This window comes from Erinaceus europaeus, chromosome 10 (genome assembly GCF_950295315.1).
Source record: "Erinaceus europaeus chromosome 10, mEriEur2.1, whole genome shotgun sequence".
Classification (NCBI taxonomy): domain Eukaryota; kingdom Metazoa; phylum Chordata; class Mammalia; order Eulipotyphla; family Erinaceidae; genus Erinaceus; species Erinaceus europaeus.
The window spans coordinates 51267436-51285286 of record NC_080171.1 but is presented as its reverse complement, the minus strand read 5'-3'; the positions used below and the strand labels follow the sequence as shown (position 1 = coordinate 51285286).

The window sequence follows — 17851 nt, the reverse complement described above, 5'->3', positions numbered from 1 at the left end:
GATAAAATTGGAATCCTCCATATCATTTTCTATTCCAGTGAAAACAGTAGCTACACACACACACACACACACACACACACACACACACACACACACCATATTTTATTACCTTAGCTTAACATGGAATAGTTATAAGGCGTTAGACAATTTATGTCTGCTGTTTCTGTCAGTCATTTATTTTTTATCACTTACAGCTAGCGAGCTAACTACAGAGGCTTCTAAATCAAAGGGCCTAATTGTCTAGGTGTGCTGAATTATAACTAATTAGGCTATCAACTTTAACATTCTTTGGTATTCCTTGTTACATTTTGATGAGTTAAGAAACAGATATAGCTTGCCTTTTCCTTATTTTTTTTTCTTTATGTGATAATAACTGACACTAATTGTAGTTGATGTATAAGGGTGAGTAATGTTAGAAGGTGCCCATCAATGAAATGATAGCAGTTTCAGTTTGAATCTCAATGTCCTGGTCTCTGAAATAAAATATTCCATTTTTATGAATTCTTATTTATTTTATTTTTCCTGCTCAGGCATTCTAAGATTCTCAGCTGGAGAGTACAGCCCATTTCCCTACTAGTTCCTTTAGTCATTTGGATTGTTGAAACATTCTAGTAGCCCAGCAGTTTCCTTCCAGCTTATTCACAGGCCTCTTTGTTTTTTCTCAGAAGCTGTAATTCCAAATGTCCGTTTTGTAATTAGGTGCAATTGTAATTTTAAACTTTCTCTTTTCCTCTGGAGAGTGTTTATAAATATACTCCGTGAGAGTAAAAAGGAGCTAGAAATTTAGTGTTTGTGACACCATGAAATAATTTCAAGGTAAGTGGGAATTTGTTTTGTGAACTTGAAGTATTGTTTGACTTTGTTTGCAATAAACAAATTTGGCTCATGGAATCTGTTTTAATCAGTCAAGCAGTTACATTTATTGAAGTCTACAGGAAGCTTTTGACTGGCTTATGCTGCTACAGAATATTCTAAATTTAAAAAATTTTCCATCCTTCTGTCATACCCCAGGAAGAATTATTGTTGCAAAACTTATTGGTGTCCCTCCATATGTCAATCAGCCTTATTTTACATTGGACTCAAGTCCAAACCAGTATTTTTACCTTTTCTATATGCTATTTCTCACTCATTCTTCAAGTTAGAGAATAAATAACCTTGTATATTGCTTTTGTTGCCATATGCCAGAAGAAAAATAGACTTTAATTCCCAGTAACACCATTATCTTCTTTCTATTTTCTTTAACATAAAACATCAGTAGAGACGTTTAGAATAGACACTACCAAATGAAACTAATACTTGTTTTTCATTAACTTACATGCAATACATCCTCCACATGTTTTAAAAAGTTTAGGCTTTTCAACTTACTAGTAAGTGGCCCTGATAGGATTATTTTATTTATTATCATCTTTAATTTTTCTGTTTGCAAAATGAAACTACTTATATTCAATATGGTTATTGTGAGAAATGGATTAATCTATATTTGAGGTGACCCTTGTGTCTGGCACACTGCAAATACTCAATAATTGTTACCTACCTTTCTTTTCCTTCTTGGACTGTACCAGTAGAATGTGTGAGTAAAAAGTGGTAGATTCCAAAAACCGATTCTGTTCTGTTCATTTCACCCTATGGCCCACAGGAAGGGAGAAAGGATAAGAAATATACCAAGAGTAGGAGAATTGGACCTAAAAATATTTGAAGAGTTGAAGGAGCTCTTTTCTTTGAATTAGTGATATCCAATATTGAGTTTGCAGTGTGGAATTTGTTGCAATTGGTTTGTATATGAAGAAGTGAACTGATTTGTGGATAAAAAGGAGGTGGGAAATTCTTTCTAAGGCACTGTGCTTGGCTGGAAACTGACCTTGGAACAAATAAAATTGATTGGCCCAGATGATACTAATTGAAGTTAGAAAATAACGCAAAATAGAAGAAGGGATTTGTTGGAAGGGGGGGATGAAGACAAAGGTGAGTTGAAACTGTTTGATGGTTTGAAAGGCCAATCCATATAGATATGTGTGTGTGATTAATAAATATAACAGTGTTTGGAAATATTGATTAATAACTTAGATAAAACACTTTAAAAAGTAGAAAGCTGGACGTAGATGGGTCTAAATTCTTCTTATCTTAAAATACGTAAAATGAAGCAAGGAGTTAATAGTATACAATGCTTTAGCGTGAGATTGATTAATTATGATATGTCACTTTGCTTTTGAAATGGAATTTAGTAGTTTCCAGTGTAGAATTTGAGATGTATAGAAATGTACATGAAATTACAGCAGTCATCCTTTTTATTATTGCAACAGATGTAGAAGAAGCCTATTAAATGTAATTTAAAGGCAGCAAATAAGGAAATAATAAATAATATCTGCCCTTGCTAGCCTATAACAGGAATAGGAAAAATAAATTTAAGCAGGTGTTCTGAGAGAGGAAAGGAAGCATAGGCATTGTAGAATACATTTTTCTTAACTTCCGGTAAGAAAATTAAGATGAGGAAGAAAAGATGCCCTCAATATAACAGAATCTGTGGTTCTGACATATTTTTTTTCCTTCCTTCTTATCTTTCTTTCTTCTACTTCCTTTCTCACCTACTTTTGCCTACAAATGTTTATTAAATCCCCTCTTTGTGATAGATGCTATGGACAGAAAGACAAATAAAATTTGGGTTTTCTCATGGAAGTCACCATCTGGCAGTTCATCTACTCCGCTGTATGGCATTTAAAATATATTTGACAAGGGAGTCAGTCCAGTGGGAGTGCAGCAGTTAAGAGCAGGTGGCGCAAAGTGCAAGGACCAGAGTAAGGATCCTGGTTCGAGCCCCCGGCTCCCCACCTGCAGGGGAGTCCCTTCACAAGCTGTGAAGCAGGTCTGCAGGTGTCTATCTTTCTCTCCCCCTGTCTTCCCCTCCTCTCTCCATTTCTCTCTGTCCTATCTAACAATGACGATATCATCATCATCAACAACAATAATAACTACAACAATAAAACAAGGGCAACAAAAGGGAATAAACAAATATTAAAAAAATTAAAAAATATATTTATATTTGACAAACTAAGTGTTAAAGACTCTTGATATCATGATAGCTGGGAGGCCACTGCTTCTGCCTGGGTCAGGTATGTTTGTGTGCAGTTTCAGCAGCCTACACACCCAGCATCTAACTCAGCCATATTCCCCCAGGTTCCAGTGGCATGTGCCGGCAGAGTGCTGGGTGCAGACTTTTGCCCAAACCTGGAGGAGCCAGACCAGAGGCTGGAAGTCCAGGTTGGAGTCTTAATTGTTTTATCAGTTGGGGGTTGTGTGATAAAAGCACTGGTCCCTGAAGGTCATACAAATATATCACTGCCATCCAGAGATGAATACTATTGAGACAGGTGTAAAAGTATGTTCGTATATGCAAAAATAAGTTCTCTTCAGAAAGAATGGTGTGTATGTGAAAATTAATCATTTACTTGTTGAAGAGATAATGTAATATGGTGGGTAATAATGTGGTTTCTAAAGACTGGCTGCCTAGATTGGCATACGTTGGTAGTAAGACTTGAGGCAAGTCATCTAAGCAAACTTAGCTTTTTAGCTTTCTCATCTTTGACATGGATATTACTATACAAGGTAACTAGGAGGAATAAAATTTCTAGTATATACTTAACAGTTTTCACATGTCCTGGCACATAGTTGGTACTCAGGAAATTATTTTTTCAAAGTCATCATTATTGAATAATAAACACCGTGTTGGGCACTAGTATAGTTGTGAGTATATGATGCCTCTTATGGTTCCCTAACTCAGGAGAATAGAAGCTACTCAATTGGGCATGGTAGTGAAAAATTAAGACTTAATTGTAAGTACTCTTTCTTCATGAATTGGGAGATGTGCCCAGTGGTTGTAATAATGAGCCTATGAGCAGATAATTTTTTTTCTACAAAATCTTTACTTGAAATTTACTTCAGTTATTTTGTAATTTAGAAGCATTAGAAATGGGTTTGGTATGTTGAAGATTTAAAGTAGAAATATAACCTCTTGTCCAAAGGCATGTCTTTACTTCTGTGTACTTTCTAACATTAAAGGATTCTGTAGGACAGTGATTCAGGGATAGGTTGAGGCTTCCACATGAATGACATTGCTTGAGCAAACTCATATTATTTATTTTTTTAGAACTTCTGTTTGGTGTTGTTTTCTCAATTTCCAGGCTTATGAAATAAGCATAATAATCTTGGTTTTAAAATGATTTTACTAGTCTAGACACCCTACATGAAAAAAGAGAATAGATTTAAAAATTGGCTTTTTTTTTACCGTGCAAATGAAGGTAGTAGAAGTGGTGGCAGGAGGAGGTTTCAGTTTTTATGATACTGACGGGTATACCATCTCTCGCACACCTGCTCTTGGCCTGGGGAAGACCACCTGAGCTCTGCTGTGCCAAAAGCTGGTACTGTCTAGGTGGTGTATGGCTATGATATAGCAGAAAAGCAGGTGTGACACATATGAGACATGATCATGTACTTCCTGATTTTAGAACGCTAACAGCTTGTGTGTGACATATAAATGCAGAGTGATGGAATGCCTTTTTGTGGAGAGTGGTCTGATCCTTGACCTCTTTGAGCAGGACGAGTGATGTTCTTCAAACATATCACCTGGAATGGTCTGTCATGTGTTGGTGTAGGCTAATCTGTTTTTGAGCCTTGAGTTATGGCACAGAGAGCAATGAATTTTGCAGATGTGAGTAAATGAAATAAAACTAAGAGACAAGTGGCGCACATTACTTTCACATACAAAGAGAAAGAGCGTGTATCTACGAAGTTATATAAAACACTGGCTGTAGTGAAAAAGATTACCTTGTTGGTTGTTGGTAGTTGAAAGGATCTTCCAAACAAAACCAGATTCCTGGGCAAAGAGATGAAAGTGCTCATGTTACTGATTTTAGCATTTGCAATACCATTTTGGTGGACTGAATGGAAGACCAAGTCTATTGTGGTGAATTGATGAACTCACCAGGACCAACCTGGATCATTTCCTTCTCTGTTTTCTCTTCCTCTCCAAACAAGGCCTACATATATATTTAAAATAACTGGGGTTCATATCCATATTATGTTAGTTATATAAAACTTGAAAGTGTCATCTTTACCAACCAACAATTCTAGAATAAATTTTAGTTTTTAAAAAACTTTTTTTTCTTTCTATTCTTTTCAGTTGTATAAGACAGAAATTGAGAGGGGAGGGGAAGATGGAGAAAGAAAGACACTTGTAGACCTACTTCACAGCTGGTGAAGCGAACCCCTTGCAGATGCAGAGTGGAGACTCAAACCCAGGTCTCTCTCTCTCTCTCTATATATATATATATATTGTAACCTGTGTGCTTAACCAGGTACACTACTGCCCAGGTCCCTAAATTTTATTTATAATCCTTTTATTCTTGTCAGGGCATATATTTTGGATGATTTTTTCTTCTGTTTGGATAAGTTGTTTTTGAATCTTATTTTACATTCCAAGAAACTTACTATATGACTTGCTAGAGTTACTGTTCTTTCTGCTTACATCTCAGGCTTTCCTTCCATGTAAACCATTATAACCACTTGAACATTCACTCTTTGACCTCTTGATTTTAAGAATGACCTTTTGGACACCTAAATTTAGGAGAAATGATTTGTTTATATCCTTGCCAGTGAAGAATTTCCATTTGGGCCATAGCCTTCATAACTAGTTTGCATTTATATATTTTAAAATTTATTTTTATTATCTTTATTTATTGGTTAGAGACAGCCAGAAATCTAGAGGAAGGGGGAGATAGAGATAGAGAGATAGAGAGACAGAGAGACGCCTCCAACACTGTTTTGCCACTTGTGAAGCTTTCCCCATGCAGGTTAACCCACTGCGCTACCACCCGACTCCCTCAGATGGTTTATCAACATTATTATTTAATAATCCCAAGATCTATGAAACTTTTTCATGAATTTGTCTTTAATTTTGAATGACTATCTTCACTGAAATCTGTGCCTAACTTGACTTTAGCAAGGGTACCTGCTGATGTGTGTGTATGTGTACACTTGATTTAAAGAAGTAGCTACAAATTAAGATTTGACTCACTGTTTTAACCTTTTTTTTTCATACTTTTTTTCACAGTAACTCTATTAGGTATGAAGGCACTTTATCTTTGAGAGCTTAACTAATGTATGGTAGCAGAATTTATTATTTTATGTAATAATGTAGAAGGAAATGATTATTCTTCTTTAGACATCTGTTAGGCATTTCTTTTTAACTGGGGAAGAGGTACTTTCTCAGTCTAATTTTGCCCTTTGTGTATTGCTGTTGTTGGCCCTGCACAATTTCATTCGTAGGTGACAGTTCAGGATGTGGCATTTGACTTGATATTTTTTACCACTATAGTGTTTAGAAAATTAGAGTAAATAATGAACCAATATTTCAGTACCAGATTAGACACAATTTACTGTGATGTCTCATAAACCACAGACTCCTTTCTTTTGCGAATATGTGAAGCATTGCTTTTTTTGCCAGACATACTGGGGTGCAAGTGTAAATTTCCATAAAATTTAAATGAGGTGCTTCCTGTAATTAATGAACAATTGTGGCTGCTCTCTAGTCTGCATTGTAATTAACCGTGATCAGGCTTGTTTAGTGATGACACTGTTCCTGTAATAATTTGACAAGCTACTGTGAATTTGCCAGGTTATTAAACAACCTGCAGCATTCACTTATGGAATTACAGGGACGAGCTCACTGGCTGCTACTAGTTAAATGCAGCATGAGAGTGAACCAAAAGCTGCCCATTGAAGTCCATCGATCATCATGAGCAGACATCATTCTTTTGATTTCAAAGAAGTTAATTTTGTGTGGCTTGCTTTGAAAACTTTTTATTTTTTTATTTTTATTTATTTTATTTATTCCCTTTTGTTGCCCTTGTTTTTTATTATTGTAGTTATTATTGTTGTTGTCGTTGTTGGATAGGACAGAGAGAAATGGAGAGAGGAGGGGAAGACAGAGAGGAGGAGAGAAAGATAGACACCTGCAGACCTGCTTCACCGCCTGTGAAGCGACTCCCCTGCAGGTGGGGAGCCGGGGTTCGAACCGGGATCCTTCTGCCGGTCCTTGTGCTTTGTGCCACCTGCGCTTATCCCGCTGCGCTACAGCCCGACTCCCGAAAACTTTTTATTACATGGTAAACTTACTGGGGCAAAACTTGTCATTTTTTATGAACTCATAAGGAAACCAGCAAATTTTCTACATTATTATCACAAGTATGGTCTGAACAGAATCTGACATTTCCCCTTCCTATCTTTTAAAATAGGTATACTTATTTAAAAAACAACAATAGCTTCCTGCCTTCAAGTGTCAGAAGAATGAATACTCTAAATTCATTCATAATATTTCTGAAATATATAAACTCGTGTGTGTATGTGTGTTTATGTGTTATAAAAAGCAGATGACCTTGTGCTACCCACAGTTATGTCAAAGGTATACAGTGTGATCTAACTGGACTGGTTGCATTTTTGCCTTATATCCATGGTCACTAGTATGCCTCCCTTCCCCAGCCCCCTTCACTTTAAGAGCTGTTCAAAACGTTACTGTCTAGTTACTGTGGTGTCTTTCATTCAGATTCTGTTTATTGACTAAACCACAAGGATTCCTGCCCAAAGTACCAGGCGGTCTATGCTTGACTGATTTTGATTTTCTAACATCAGCCTTGGGGTTTATTTGAAAAATGTACATACACTGCAGCTTTAACAAGTCAAGTGACTCATGTTTTTGACCATGGAGTAGAGTATATCTGAAGATCATTAAATTTAGGGGGAGGTTGGGATGGGGTGTGGAGAATAAGGGCAGTAGTCATTGTACCATAGCAGTATGTGTGTGTGTGTGTGTGTGTGTGTGTGTGTGTGTGTGTCACATGGTTTTTGTCTTTTCATCTTCTCCAAGAGCCAGAAAGTTTCCTGCCGTTCTCTTTCCAGCTATTGACAAATGATTGCCAGATGTGAGATCTTTGCAGTGCTCTTTCCCTCAGCAAACCTGCAGCGATGGGATATTTGATTCTCCCTTGCCCATTTCATCTCCTTTCCACATCTGCCAGGGACACACATGCAATACATCCCTACATGAGAGTTTAAAGTTTATTCAGCTCCCCCCCCCCTCTGATAAAGTGTTTGGAGACAACAGAATGAGGTCCATATGACTCTCTCCCAAGTTCGCTGTATGAAATTAGTTGTTTATTTTACTTATCTACCTCTCAGTAATTGAACTATTTCATTTTAGTTTCGGTCCATGGAAAATTTGATGCAACTCTGGGAGTGCTAAGAGTTTCTTATTATTGTCTGCTTGTTGCAAGTATGCCATCATCACAGCTTTCTGATTGTTTCAAGTCTCATAAAAACTAGACTGTTGCTTTCCTAGAACTTCCTAGAAAAATAATTTTAATAAACAACTGTCAAAATACTAAGTGTAGCATATCTGGTAAAATTTAGTAGTTATTGAAGATTAAAAAAATCTTAAAGGGACAATTCTAAAAGGGACTTGACTAACTTACTCTATATTTATATCCGTTGTCAAAGTTGATATTGATGAGATTTCAGCTTTAGTCCTAAATGTCTTATAAAAGAGAAAATATACTCAGTTTTGTAGTCATCAGAAATTAGTCTGTGTAGGCCACACACATAATCACTAACACACACAGAAGCCGTTTGCATCTGCTTGGAATCTGTACTGATATTGATTTTTTTTCTCATCTCAGTTTAAAAATATTTCCAAAAAACTTTTATAACTTATGTTCATAGTATAGGGTGGGCTGACACAGGTGGCCTTTCAGTTTTCCTATTACACATTTTGGCAAACGAAAAGGCCTCTTATTCCCTGAATAAGATCAACTTTTTTTTTTTAGCATTTAAAAAATAATCCATAAAATGTCTGCCACATGTTCTCTGGTGGATGGGAATGTTTTCCAAATTAGAGGGTAGTATTGGATTCTTTTTGTAAAAATGTATGTGTATATTTATTTCAGCTACTCTCTTAGCTACCTGTGATTATGTAAGTTTATGTTTTTTTGTGGACTTCAAATGATGGTTATAGTTACTATGTACGATTCTGAGCCAAGATAAAATTCTGATTTTTGCTAAAGAAGTAAGTGGCTTTACCCATATTAGCATAAGAATAGGAAAAGTATGGAAGCTTATTTTTCAATTTGTTCTTTTAAAAATTAGCAAAACGAAACCAAACCTAAAAAGGAAACCAACTGTTCCTGAAAAGAATAAATCCTGGGCAGAGGGTAGATAACATAATGGTTATGCAAATAGACTTTCATGTCTGAGGCGCCAAAGTCCCAGGTTCAGTCCCCTGCACCACCATAAACCAGAGCTGAACAGTGCTCTGGTAAAAAAAAAAAAAAAAAAAAAAAAAGAACAAGAAAAGAATAAATCCTACTAAGTCAAAGAAAGAAACCAGACTCTTCAACATGTATACAGTAACTGGGTACTATATTTTGCATGTAGATATTTTACCTCAATAAAGCCTTGAAAGTTTTTTTAACACCCTTTGCCACATTATATATTCTTTTAGAAGTGTCCACTGACTAAGACACAGAAGACTATTGTTGAAAATTGTTCAAGCAGTTTATTTTCAGAAATATGATGATGGACTGAAGAGATCACTCACTGGGTAGGGTGCCTGCATTGCCATACATGTGATTCCAGGTTAGAGCCCTGACACCACACAGGAGTTGCTATGGCAGATGAGAAAACTTCATTGCTAAGCTCTTGTCCAATCCAACTCCCACTCTCCACTCCCAGTCTCTGCTCTCTATTGTTTTTCTATGTGAATGAAAAAAAGTGGTTTGAAGTGGTGAGATTGTATATGTTCAAGGTCCTGTTTCTAAAAAAGCGAAAGGAAAACAAAACAAAACAACAACAACAAAAAACAATCTGAAAAACATAGTAAAGCTTATGCTGAAGGTCTTAAGTTAAAGCAAGAACAACATTCTCCAAGGCAAAACATCCCAAACCAAAAAGGGTCCCTGTGGAAAAGTTTCTATTTCTATTGTTCTTTTCCATTCCCTGAGACTGAAGCCACGCTCCACAGTGGTTGCCAGTGGCTAGGAAAGTAGAGGTGAATTCAGAGCACTTTCCTAAAACAACAAGGTTAGAAACTCCGGTGGCAGGAGCCAAGTTCTTTTGAGTTTAGATCACTTCATATAATTTGTCCCTGCTAATGTATTTGCTGGTTTCTCATGCCTTCCTGCTTTTTCCTCAACATGGTTACTCTGGGAGGTAGAGAGGTGCTAAGCGATGGAGGTGTCATCCGGCCTGTGTACCTAGGGAACGTCCTTCAGAGGACGACTTGTCACCAGCCGTCAAAGAAGAGAGTGGCTTTGTGGTCTCTGAACATCTGGCAGCGCTGCACAGGAAGCTGAGGGGGTGTCATTAATTGTGATGAAATAATTTAAACCATCAGGAATAAATGAGGCTGTTAAGCTAAGTTCAGATTCCATTTGCCATGCACATGTGTCTAGCAGCCTGTGTGCAGTTAAAAAAATTGAATTATATTAGCTCATGAGTAGAAGTGAAATAGATACTGTAAATGAAACAAGTTGCTGTGTAGTGATGACATCGTGTTGAACCACTTCACAGAGTTACAGTTTGTTTCGGGATCAATATATTGAAAGTGATACATTTTTTAATGAGTCTTTATATAAAATATCCTTATGATAGAGAAGGAGAGCTAGGGACCATTGTTTTACTGGAACACAGAGGGTATAAGTAGGCTAAGTTAGGACTTTGAGTCTGCTAAGCCAGTCTGAACTGATGCACAGATTGCTTTCTATTGAATCTATCTTTGAGTACATTTTTGGTGACAGTCTGCCTACATACAGACTAGATGACAATTTCTTGTACAATTTTGGAAACCTTGTTGATGGTTTCTGAGACTTTAGGCATATCTATGTTGGTTTCTTAAGAGTTAAAACAACTTTCTATTGTGATAAATCACTCCTCAAGTAAAGGAACATATTTTTGAGGCTTGGCACAATCAGTGAAGACTGATTTTAAATGTAATTTTCAGGCACTGAAGAAAAAAGGCAGTCCTAATTTCTTTACAAAGGAAAGACTGTCAGGTTTGGAATGCTTGGGCATCTCTGAGGTTTCAGGCACTAGGTTGAGCAATGGTATGTAGGTTCCAAAGTACATTTCAAAAACAAAAGTCATTCCTTTACACATAACGCAAAGTTTCAAACTTGAGCTTTTTATTTAAGAAGAGTCTGAATAAAAAATGATTTCTGTTTACATACAGAAATCTTAAAGAAAAAAAAGCACAACCAACAAACTGGACAAGAGTCATTTCACTACCATCATCTTATCTCACTGTCATCCACCCTCCTCCCCACCTCCTATCCTTCTCTGTAATGTTGTATTTCTTTTTTCCCCATTAGGTATGTCCCCTTTTCCATCTTCATTTTCTTTTTTTTTCTTTAGTCATTAATTTTTATCATTTTACATTTGGTTCTCTTTACAAACTATACTTTGCTCCATATAAGTGGGCTACAGTTCTGTTTTTATTTGTAGTGTTAGTTACCCTGCTACTAGTAAACAAATTAATAATATCCACACTTAACATTGAATACTTACAGCATGCAGTTGCAATTTTATGTAAATTTGTGTAACCACTCGATTTTTTAAAGGATCTGAATGAACCTGGATTAGTTGTCTAAAAGGACGTAGAATAGTCACTAAATCACCCTTTTCCCTGGATTCTTGAGTGGAATTGTTATTGATGAAAGTCAGAAATTGTGGATCCAAGTCACTGTCTTCCTTTATACTACAAGGAGGACATTAAAATGCAAACACTTGAATTTTCTGACTTTAGATATGCTTGAAATCTAATAAAATAACCAGTACTTCAGATAGTACTTCTGTGTGTTTTGGTCAATGGATTTGATCTTAATGAATAGAATAAGAAGACCTGAATTATCTAGATCTATGCTTTGCCAATAGTTGAGAGGGTTGGAGAATGTGTGTGTGCACACATGCTTAGCAATCAGTGCTAATAGTGAATAGTTAATCATAATTTGTTTGTTGTTACTATATAAATAAATCTTACTAGTTTTTGGTTTCTGTTGGCTCAGGTTCATAAAAACTAAAAAGTTATATTACTAAAATTATTATACATCATCAACTATTTAAATATTTGCTTTTTAACAACTTTATAACTGCCGTTATACCCCTCAATAAGGGAGCTTAGGGTAAAAAAAAAATCTAACAGGATACCTATGTTTATCTATCTACTTCATAGTAATCACTGTACTCTGTAGTGATTTGTTTATTGGAACAAACTTGTACACTCAGTAGTGCTCAGTTTTATTTTAGTAAGTACTTACAAGTAAAAAGCTGCTTCCTCCATCACATTGAAGGCAGCTTTGGTGCTGGCTTCTCTCTCTCTCTCTCCCTCTCTCTCTCTCTAACCCCCATCCCCACTCCTTGCCATTTCTGTCTGAAAAAGTCAGCTTGGACTAATGAAGTCCTGGAGATGATACTCCCTCCCTCGTGCACTCCCTCCTCTTCGCCCCCCCCCCCCCCCAGCAGTTTCATGGACTTAAATATCACTGCTCTTCCCTTGTCAGTGTGAATGGGTGAATGGGGTTCCTCTACATAGTTTTAGAACCTTTCTTCTACTGCTTTTGTTACTGCTCCTCTCTACTTAAATAGCATTAAATTTATGTTTTTTATTTTGTAAAACCTCTATTTCAGATACATTAGAGATTAAGCTTTTGTTTAATGAGTTGAGGAATTTCTGCATTTTCACTATCACTTTCTATCAAAGAATAAATGACCACATTTTTTTTCCCCTCTGCTCATGAAGCTTCCCCTTTTGCAGGGTTCCCTCATATGGTGCCAGGAACTCGAATCCAGGTTCTTGCTCATAGTAAATTGGGTGAGACGTCTTCCAGGTCTTCTAAATAACTAACTTACCTTGACCTGTTTATGTTGGGAGCTGTCAATATTAATATAAGAAATACTGAATAAAATGTTTACTGTTATGAATTTCCTGCATCACAGCAGTTGCATAGAAGCTTCAAAGAAGGAAGAAGGGATAGAAAAACCTGGAGCATTTTAATTCCTGCCTTTTTTTTTTAATTGAGCAAATGCTATGTTATGCTGTCTCAAGAGTAAAATTTCATATCTTCTTCAGTTGTGTGTTAGTGCTCCTCACCCTCCAACTAAGTCCTACTTTCATTTCATTGTATTCTACTGTGCACCTTCTTCCTTCTTTGGACTCTATGACATCTCTCTGTTTTTGTAACCTTTTGATTCTTGTCTTGAGAGAATAGTAGTTGTGTTATATAGTGTGCATGTGCTTTATACATATATATTTAAGACTATGCATGTGTATATATATAAGATCAATCTCATCACATGTTAACTCCTGTTTTTAATATATTTACAGTTAATCTGATTATATTATTTGGATTTTTTGTTGTTGTTGCTAGAGCTAGTAAAATGAATAATAAATATTGAAAACATTTATTCCATCAATGTACATTACAAAATAAAGGGGGAAAAAAAGCACTCTTTTGCTTGGATAAATAATGAAATTTCAGATTGTGAGATTGTTTTTTTTTTTTTTTTTTTTGGCCTCCAGGGCTATCCCTGGGGATCAGTGCCAGCACTGCTTGCTTCTGGAGGCCGTTTTTCCCCCACTTTATTGGGCAGGACACAGAGAGATTGAGATATAAGAGGGAGAGAAGGAGAGAGAGAGAGACGCATAGACCTGCTTCACCACTTGTGAAGTGTCCTCTCTTGCATGCTGGGACTAGAACCTGGGTCCTTGAGTAGGTCCTTGTGTTTAGCACTATGTGTGGTTAACCAGGTGCACCACTGCCCAGTCCCCAAATTGTGAGATTTTTTTGGACCAAGGTTTTTTTTTTGTTTTGTTTTTTTTACAGGATTATAAAAAATGCACTGGGAATTATTTACCTATGTAATCTATTGCTGTATAATCATTTTATAGATTGGTAAATTGAGGCACAAAAATGTTCATTAACTTACCCAAAATTACATAGTAAAAAACATTCTCCATTCTCCATATCTGTTATGTCAAAAGCTCTTGAGATATTTTTTTTTTCTTTTAAAATATTTATTTATGCTAGGTAGTGGCACAGTGGTTAAGCACACACATTACACATGACAGAGAGACAGAGACTCAAACTTGGGCCCTCATATTCACCAAAAATCTGCGTACTGGTTTCTATTCTACATGAAAACTACTATCCTCAGAGAATTCCTTTGTTTTCTGTAACAGTAGCAGTTTCTTTCTTTCTTTTTTTTAAGTTTTTTTTTTTATTATTTAAGAAAGGATTAATTAACAAAACCATAGAGTAGGAGGGGTAAAACTCCACATAATTCCCACCACCCAATCTCCATATCCCACCCCCTCCCCTGATAGCTTTCCCATTCTCTATCCCTCTGGGAGCATGGACCCAGGGTCATTGTGGGTTGCAGAAGGTGGAAGGTCTGGCTTCTGTTAATTGCTTCCCCGCTGAAGATGGGCGTTGACTGGTCGGTCCATACTCCCAGTCTGCCTCTCTCTTTCCCTAGTAGGATGGGTCTCTGGAGAAGCGGAGCTCCAGGACACATTGGTGGGGTCTTCAGTCCAGGGTAGCCTGGCCGGCATCCTGATGACATCTGGAACCTGGTGACTGAAAAGAGAGTTAACATACGAAGCCAAAAAAATTGTTGAGCAATCATGGACCCAAAGCTTGGAATAGTGGAGAGGAAGTGTTAGGGCGTACTCACTGCAAACTCTAGTGTACTTCTGCTTTCGGGTATATATTTTGCAGTAGTTTATGGATACGTGTGAACATATGCTCTCTCTCACAGAAACTGGTGTATATCTAGGTTTTGGGACTTTGTTAGAAAGTGAACCACCTGAGATGGAATTAGAGTATACTATGAAAGGAAAAGTCTCACCCGAGTAATGAAGCTGAAGGGTTGTCATTCCACATGTGAAGTTTCTGGACACAGTCTGAAGTGAAGCATGTTGAGGTGGCAATCGTGTTGGTTAGGTTGTGATCGGCAGATGCAATATTATTTGATATGGATTGGGAGAGGCATACGGGAAAGTGGGCCCTATCCAATGGATCCCACTCATCAACAGAAGTTGAGGAAGATGATCTGAAAGGGAAACTAAAAGTAGGACCTGACCAAATTGTAAGTAGGGCACCAAAGTAAAAGCCCTGTGGTGAGGGGTAGACATGCAGCTTCCTGGGCCAGTGGGGGGTGGGAGTGGGTGGGAGGGATGGGTCACAGTCTTTTGGTGGTGGGAATGGTGTTTATGGACACTCCTAGTAAAATGTAGTCATATAAATCACTAGTTAATTAATACGAGAGGGGGAAATTAATTGTATGTCTCGAAGTTTTTCAAAACACAAACTGAATCTTTAAATACATAGGCTGTGTAATTGATATGCAAACTCTCAAAAGCCTAGACCAAGTAGATCAGAAGCAACCAATAGCACAGCTATATACAAGATATTGGGTACTGTACAGCAAACCCTAACAAAAGGACTTTTCAAAGTTAACCCAATTACCAAATCGTGATGATAACATTAACTATCGGTTGTCTTTTAGAACCCTAAGACAGCAGGAACCTCACATCTCCAATATAGAGCCTCTACTTCCCCCAGTCCTGGAACTCTTGAGATATTTTTACTGGTTTTTATTCCTTGAGATTTTACAAGTATATAAAAGTGTTTACAGCTGTGACTTAAATTGGAAAAGAAGGCAGGACCCTAGAAAAAAAATGGGAAAAACACATATAGACAGATAGTTATAGAAATACTAATCAACCCATATATGTGATTTTTGGAGGAGAATCACTGCAGTTTTTATTGGAGGGAATGGGGACACAGAACTCTGGTGGTGGGAATATTGTGGAATTGTACCCCTATCATTTTGTAATTTTCAAATCACTAATAAAAATAAATAAATAAAAAGATTTAAAAAATCACCCAGTAGAGAGCACATATATTATTACCATGCTCAATGACGTAGGTTCAAGTTTCTGGTCCCCATGGGCAGAGGCAGAGCTTCAGGACTGGTGGACCAGTTCTACAGGAGTCTTTCATTCTCTTTGTCTCTCTCTCTCTCCTCTCTCTCTCTCTCTCTCTCTCTCTCTCTCTCTCATCTTTTTGCTCCTTCTCCTCTACCAGCAGAAAAAAAAAATAGTGGTCACCAAGAACAGTAGAGTTGTGCAAGCACTGAGCTCTAATGATTAAAAGAAGATGAAGAAAAGCGAAGAAGGGAAGGGAGGGGGAAGGAAGAAATCACCAAGAGCCAGCAGGTGGTTTAACCAGTAGAACACAGGTTATCATGCACAAAAGCCCAAATTTGAGCTCTAGGTCACTACAAAGGAGAGCCTGCAGGGGGAATGCTTCATGAGCAGTAGAGTGGTGCTGTAGTATCTCTCCTTCTCTCTTCCTTTCTCCCCCTCTCCCTTTCTGTCTTTTTGTCTAGTGATGTAATAGTACAGGCGTTGAGCTCTGGTAATAATTCTGGTCGCTAAAATAATGATGATGATAATAAAATTAACTAGTGAAAAGAAAAAAATGTGTTTACATTTTTTTGCCATTGAAAATATGTAACTTAGTTGACAGAGGGTAAATAGCATAATGGTTATGCAAAGAGACTCTCATGCCTGAGGCTCCAGAGTCCCAAGTTCAATCCCCATGCTGTCATAAGCCAGAGCTGAGTAGTGCTCTAGTTAAAAAAAAAAAAAACGAAAATTTTAATTTTAATGCAACTTAGTGTCTAGTTTTGTAAATGATATAAATATAAATCAAAATTGTGGGGGCCAGGCAATGGTGCACCTGGTTAAATGCACATAGTACTAAGTGCTTCATAAGCATAAAGCAGGTCTGCATGTGTTTGTCTTTCTCCTCTGTATCTCCTGCCCTTCTCAATTTCTCTCTGTCACATATATATATGTGGCTGCCAGCATCAATGGATTCCTAGTGCTGGCACTGAACCCTAGAGATAAAGCTGGATGCAATAAATAAATAAATAGATAAATAAATAAATAAATTGCAAGGAGACTACATTTTAAGATACCTTGGTGTCGTGGTCTAAAAACAGCAACTCCTTTTGTGCTAACTTGGTGCTAAAAATGGAATGTTTGGACCTGGCTCGTTTCCACTTTCATTCTCTAGTACCAATTTTTATAGAATTTTGGTCTTGTACAAAGTTTACCACTTGAAAATTAGAGAATAGAAATAGACCTATGTAAACAATCCTTATTTCAAAAAGAAAAGTTCCGTTGTAACATCTGGCGATTGGAATTACCAAGATAGATATATTGCTCTCAAATATGCTAGTGGAGTTTCATGGAAAATAGAAGCAAACCTAGTCTTTTTGAAATTATTGTTATTATAAAAACCATATTTAGGTTTTTTTGGTATGTTTGCATCCTATAATTCTATAAAAAGTGAACTATGCACTCTAGAAATTTATAATAAAAACAGGTAATGCAAAGACATCTGTTACTGTATTAAGGTCATACAAATAAACATTGATGAATTATATTAATAAAAAATGTGTCAAAGACAAATTAGAAAACCTTTTTTTCGCTCATTTGAGTAAACAAGAAAACACACTCTCATCCCATATACTGAAACTATCCATGGAAGTTGTCAAATGACTTAAATGTTATTTTTAAGGGCTCCGGTGTCATTGATAGCTTGTTGCAAGTGGGTCTAAGTTTGTAAATGTTGTGTTTATCTTCTTTGTTAAATAACTGGATTGAGCTAATCTTTCTCCTATCTGGAATTTTCCTGTTTCTCACTGTTCACAGGTCGTACTTGCTATTGTAAACCAACATGCT

At 36.8% G+C, this 17851-nt stretch overlaps 1 protein-coding gene across 2 annotated transcripts in view; it reads left to right on the top strand.

The window, feature by feature from the left end:
• The window catches only part of BNC2 (basonuclin zinc finger protein 2), a 340444-nt gene that overhangs the window by 23001 nt on the left and 299592 nt on the right, over positions 1-17851 (top strand). For both annotated transcript variants that reach the window (XM_060199604.1, XM_060199606.1), the window contains exon 2: positions 3172-3255. In XM_060199604.1, coding sequence (XP_060055587.1) covers positions 3172-3255 — 84 coding nt within the window. The remainder of the gene's footprint in view (positions 1-3171; positions 3256-17851) is intronic.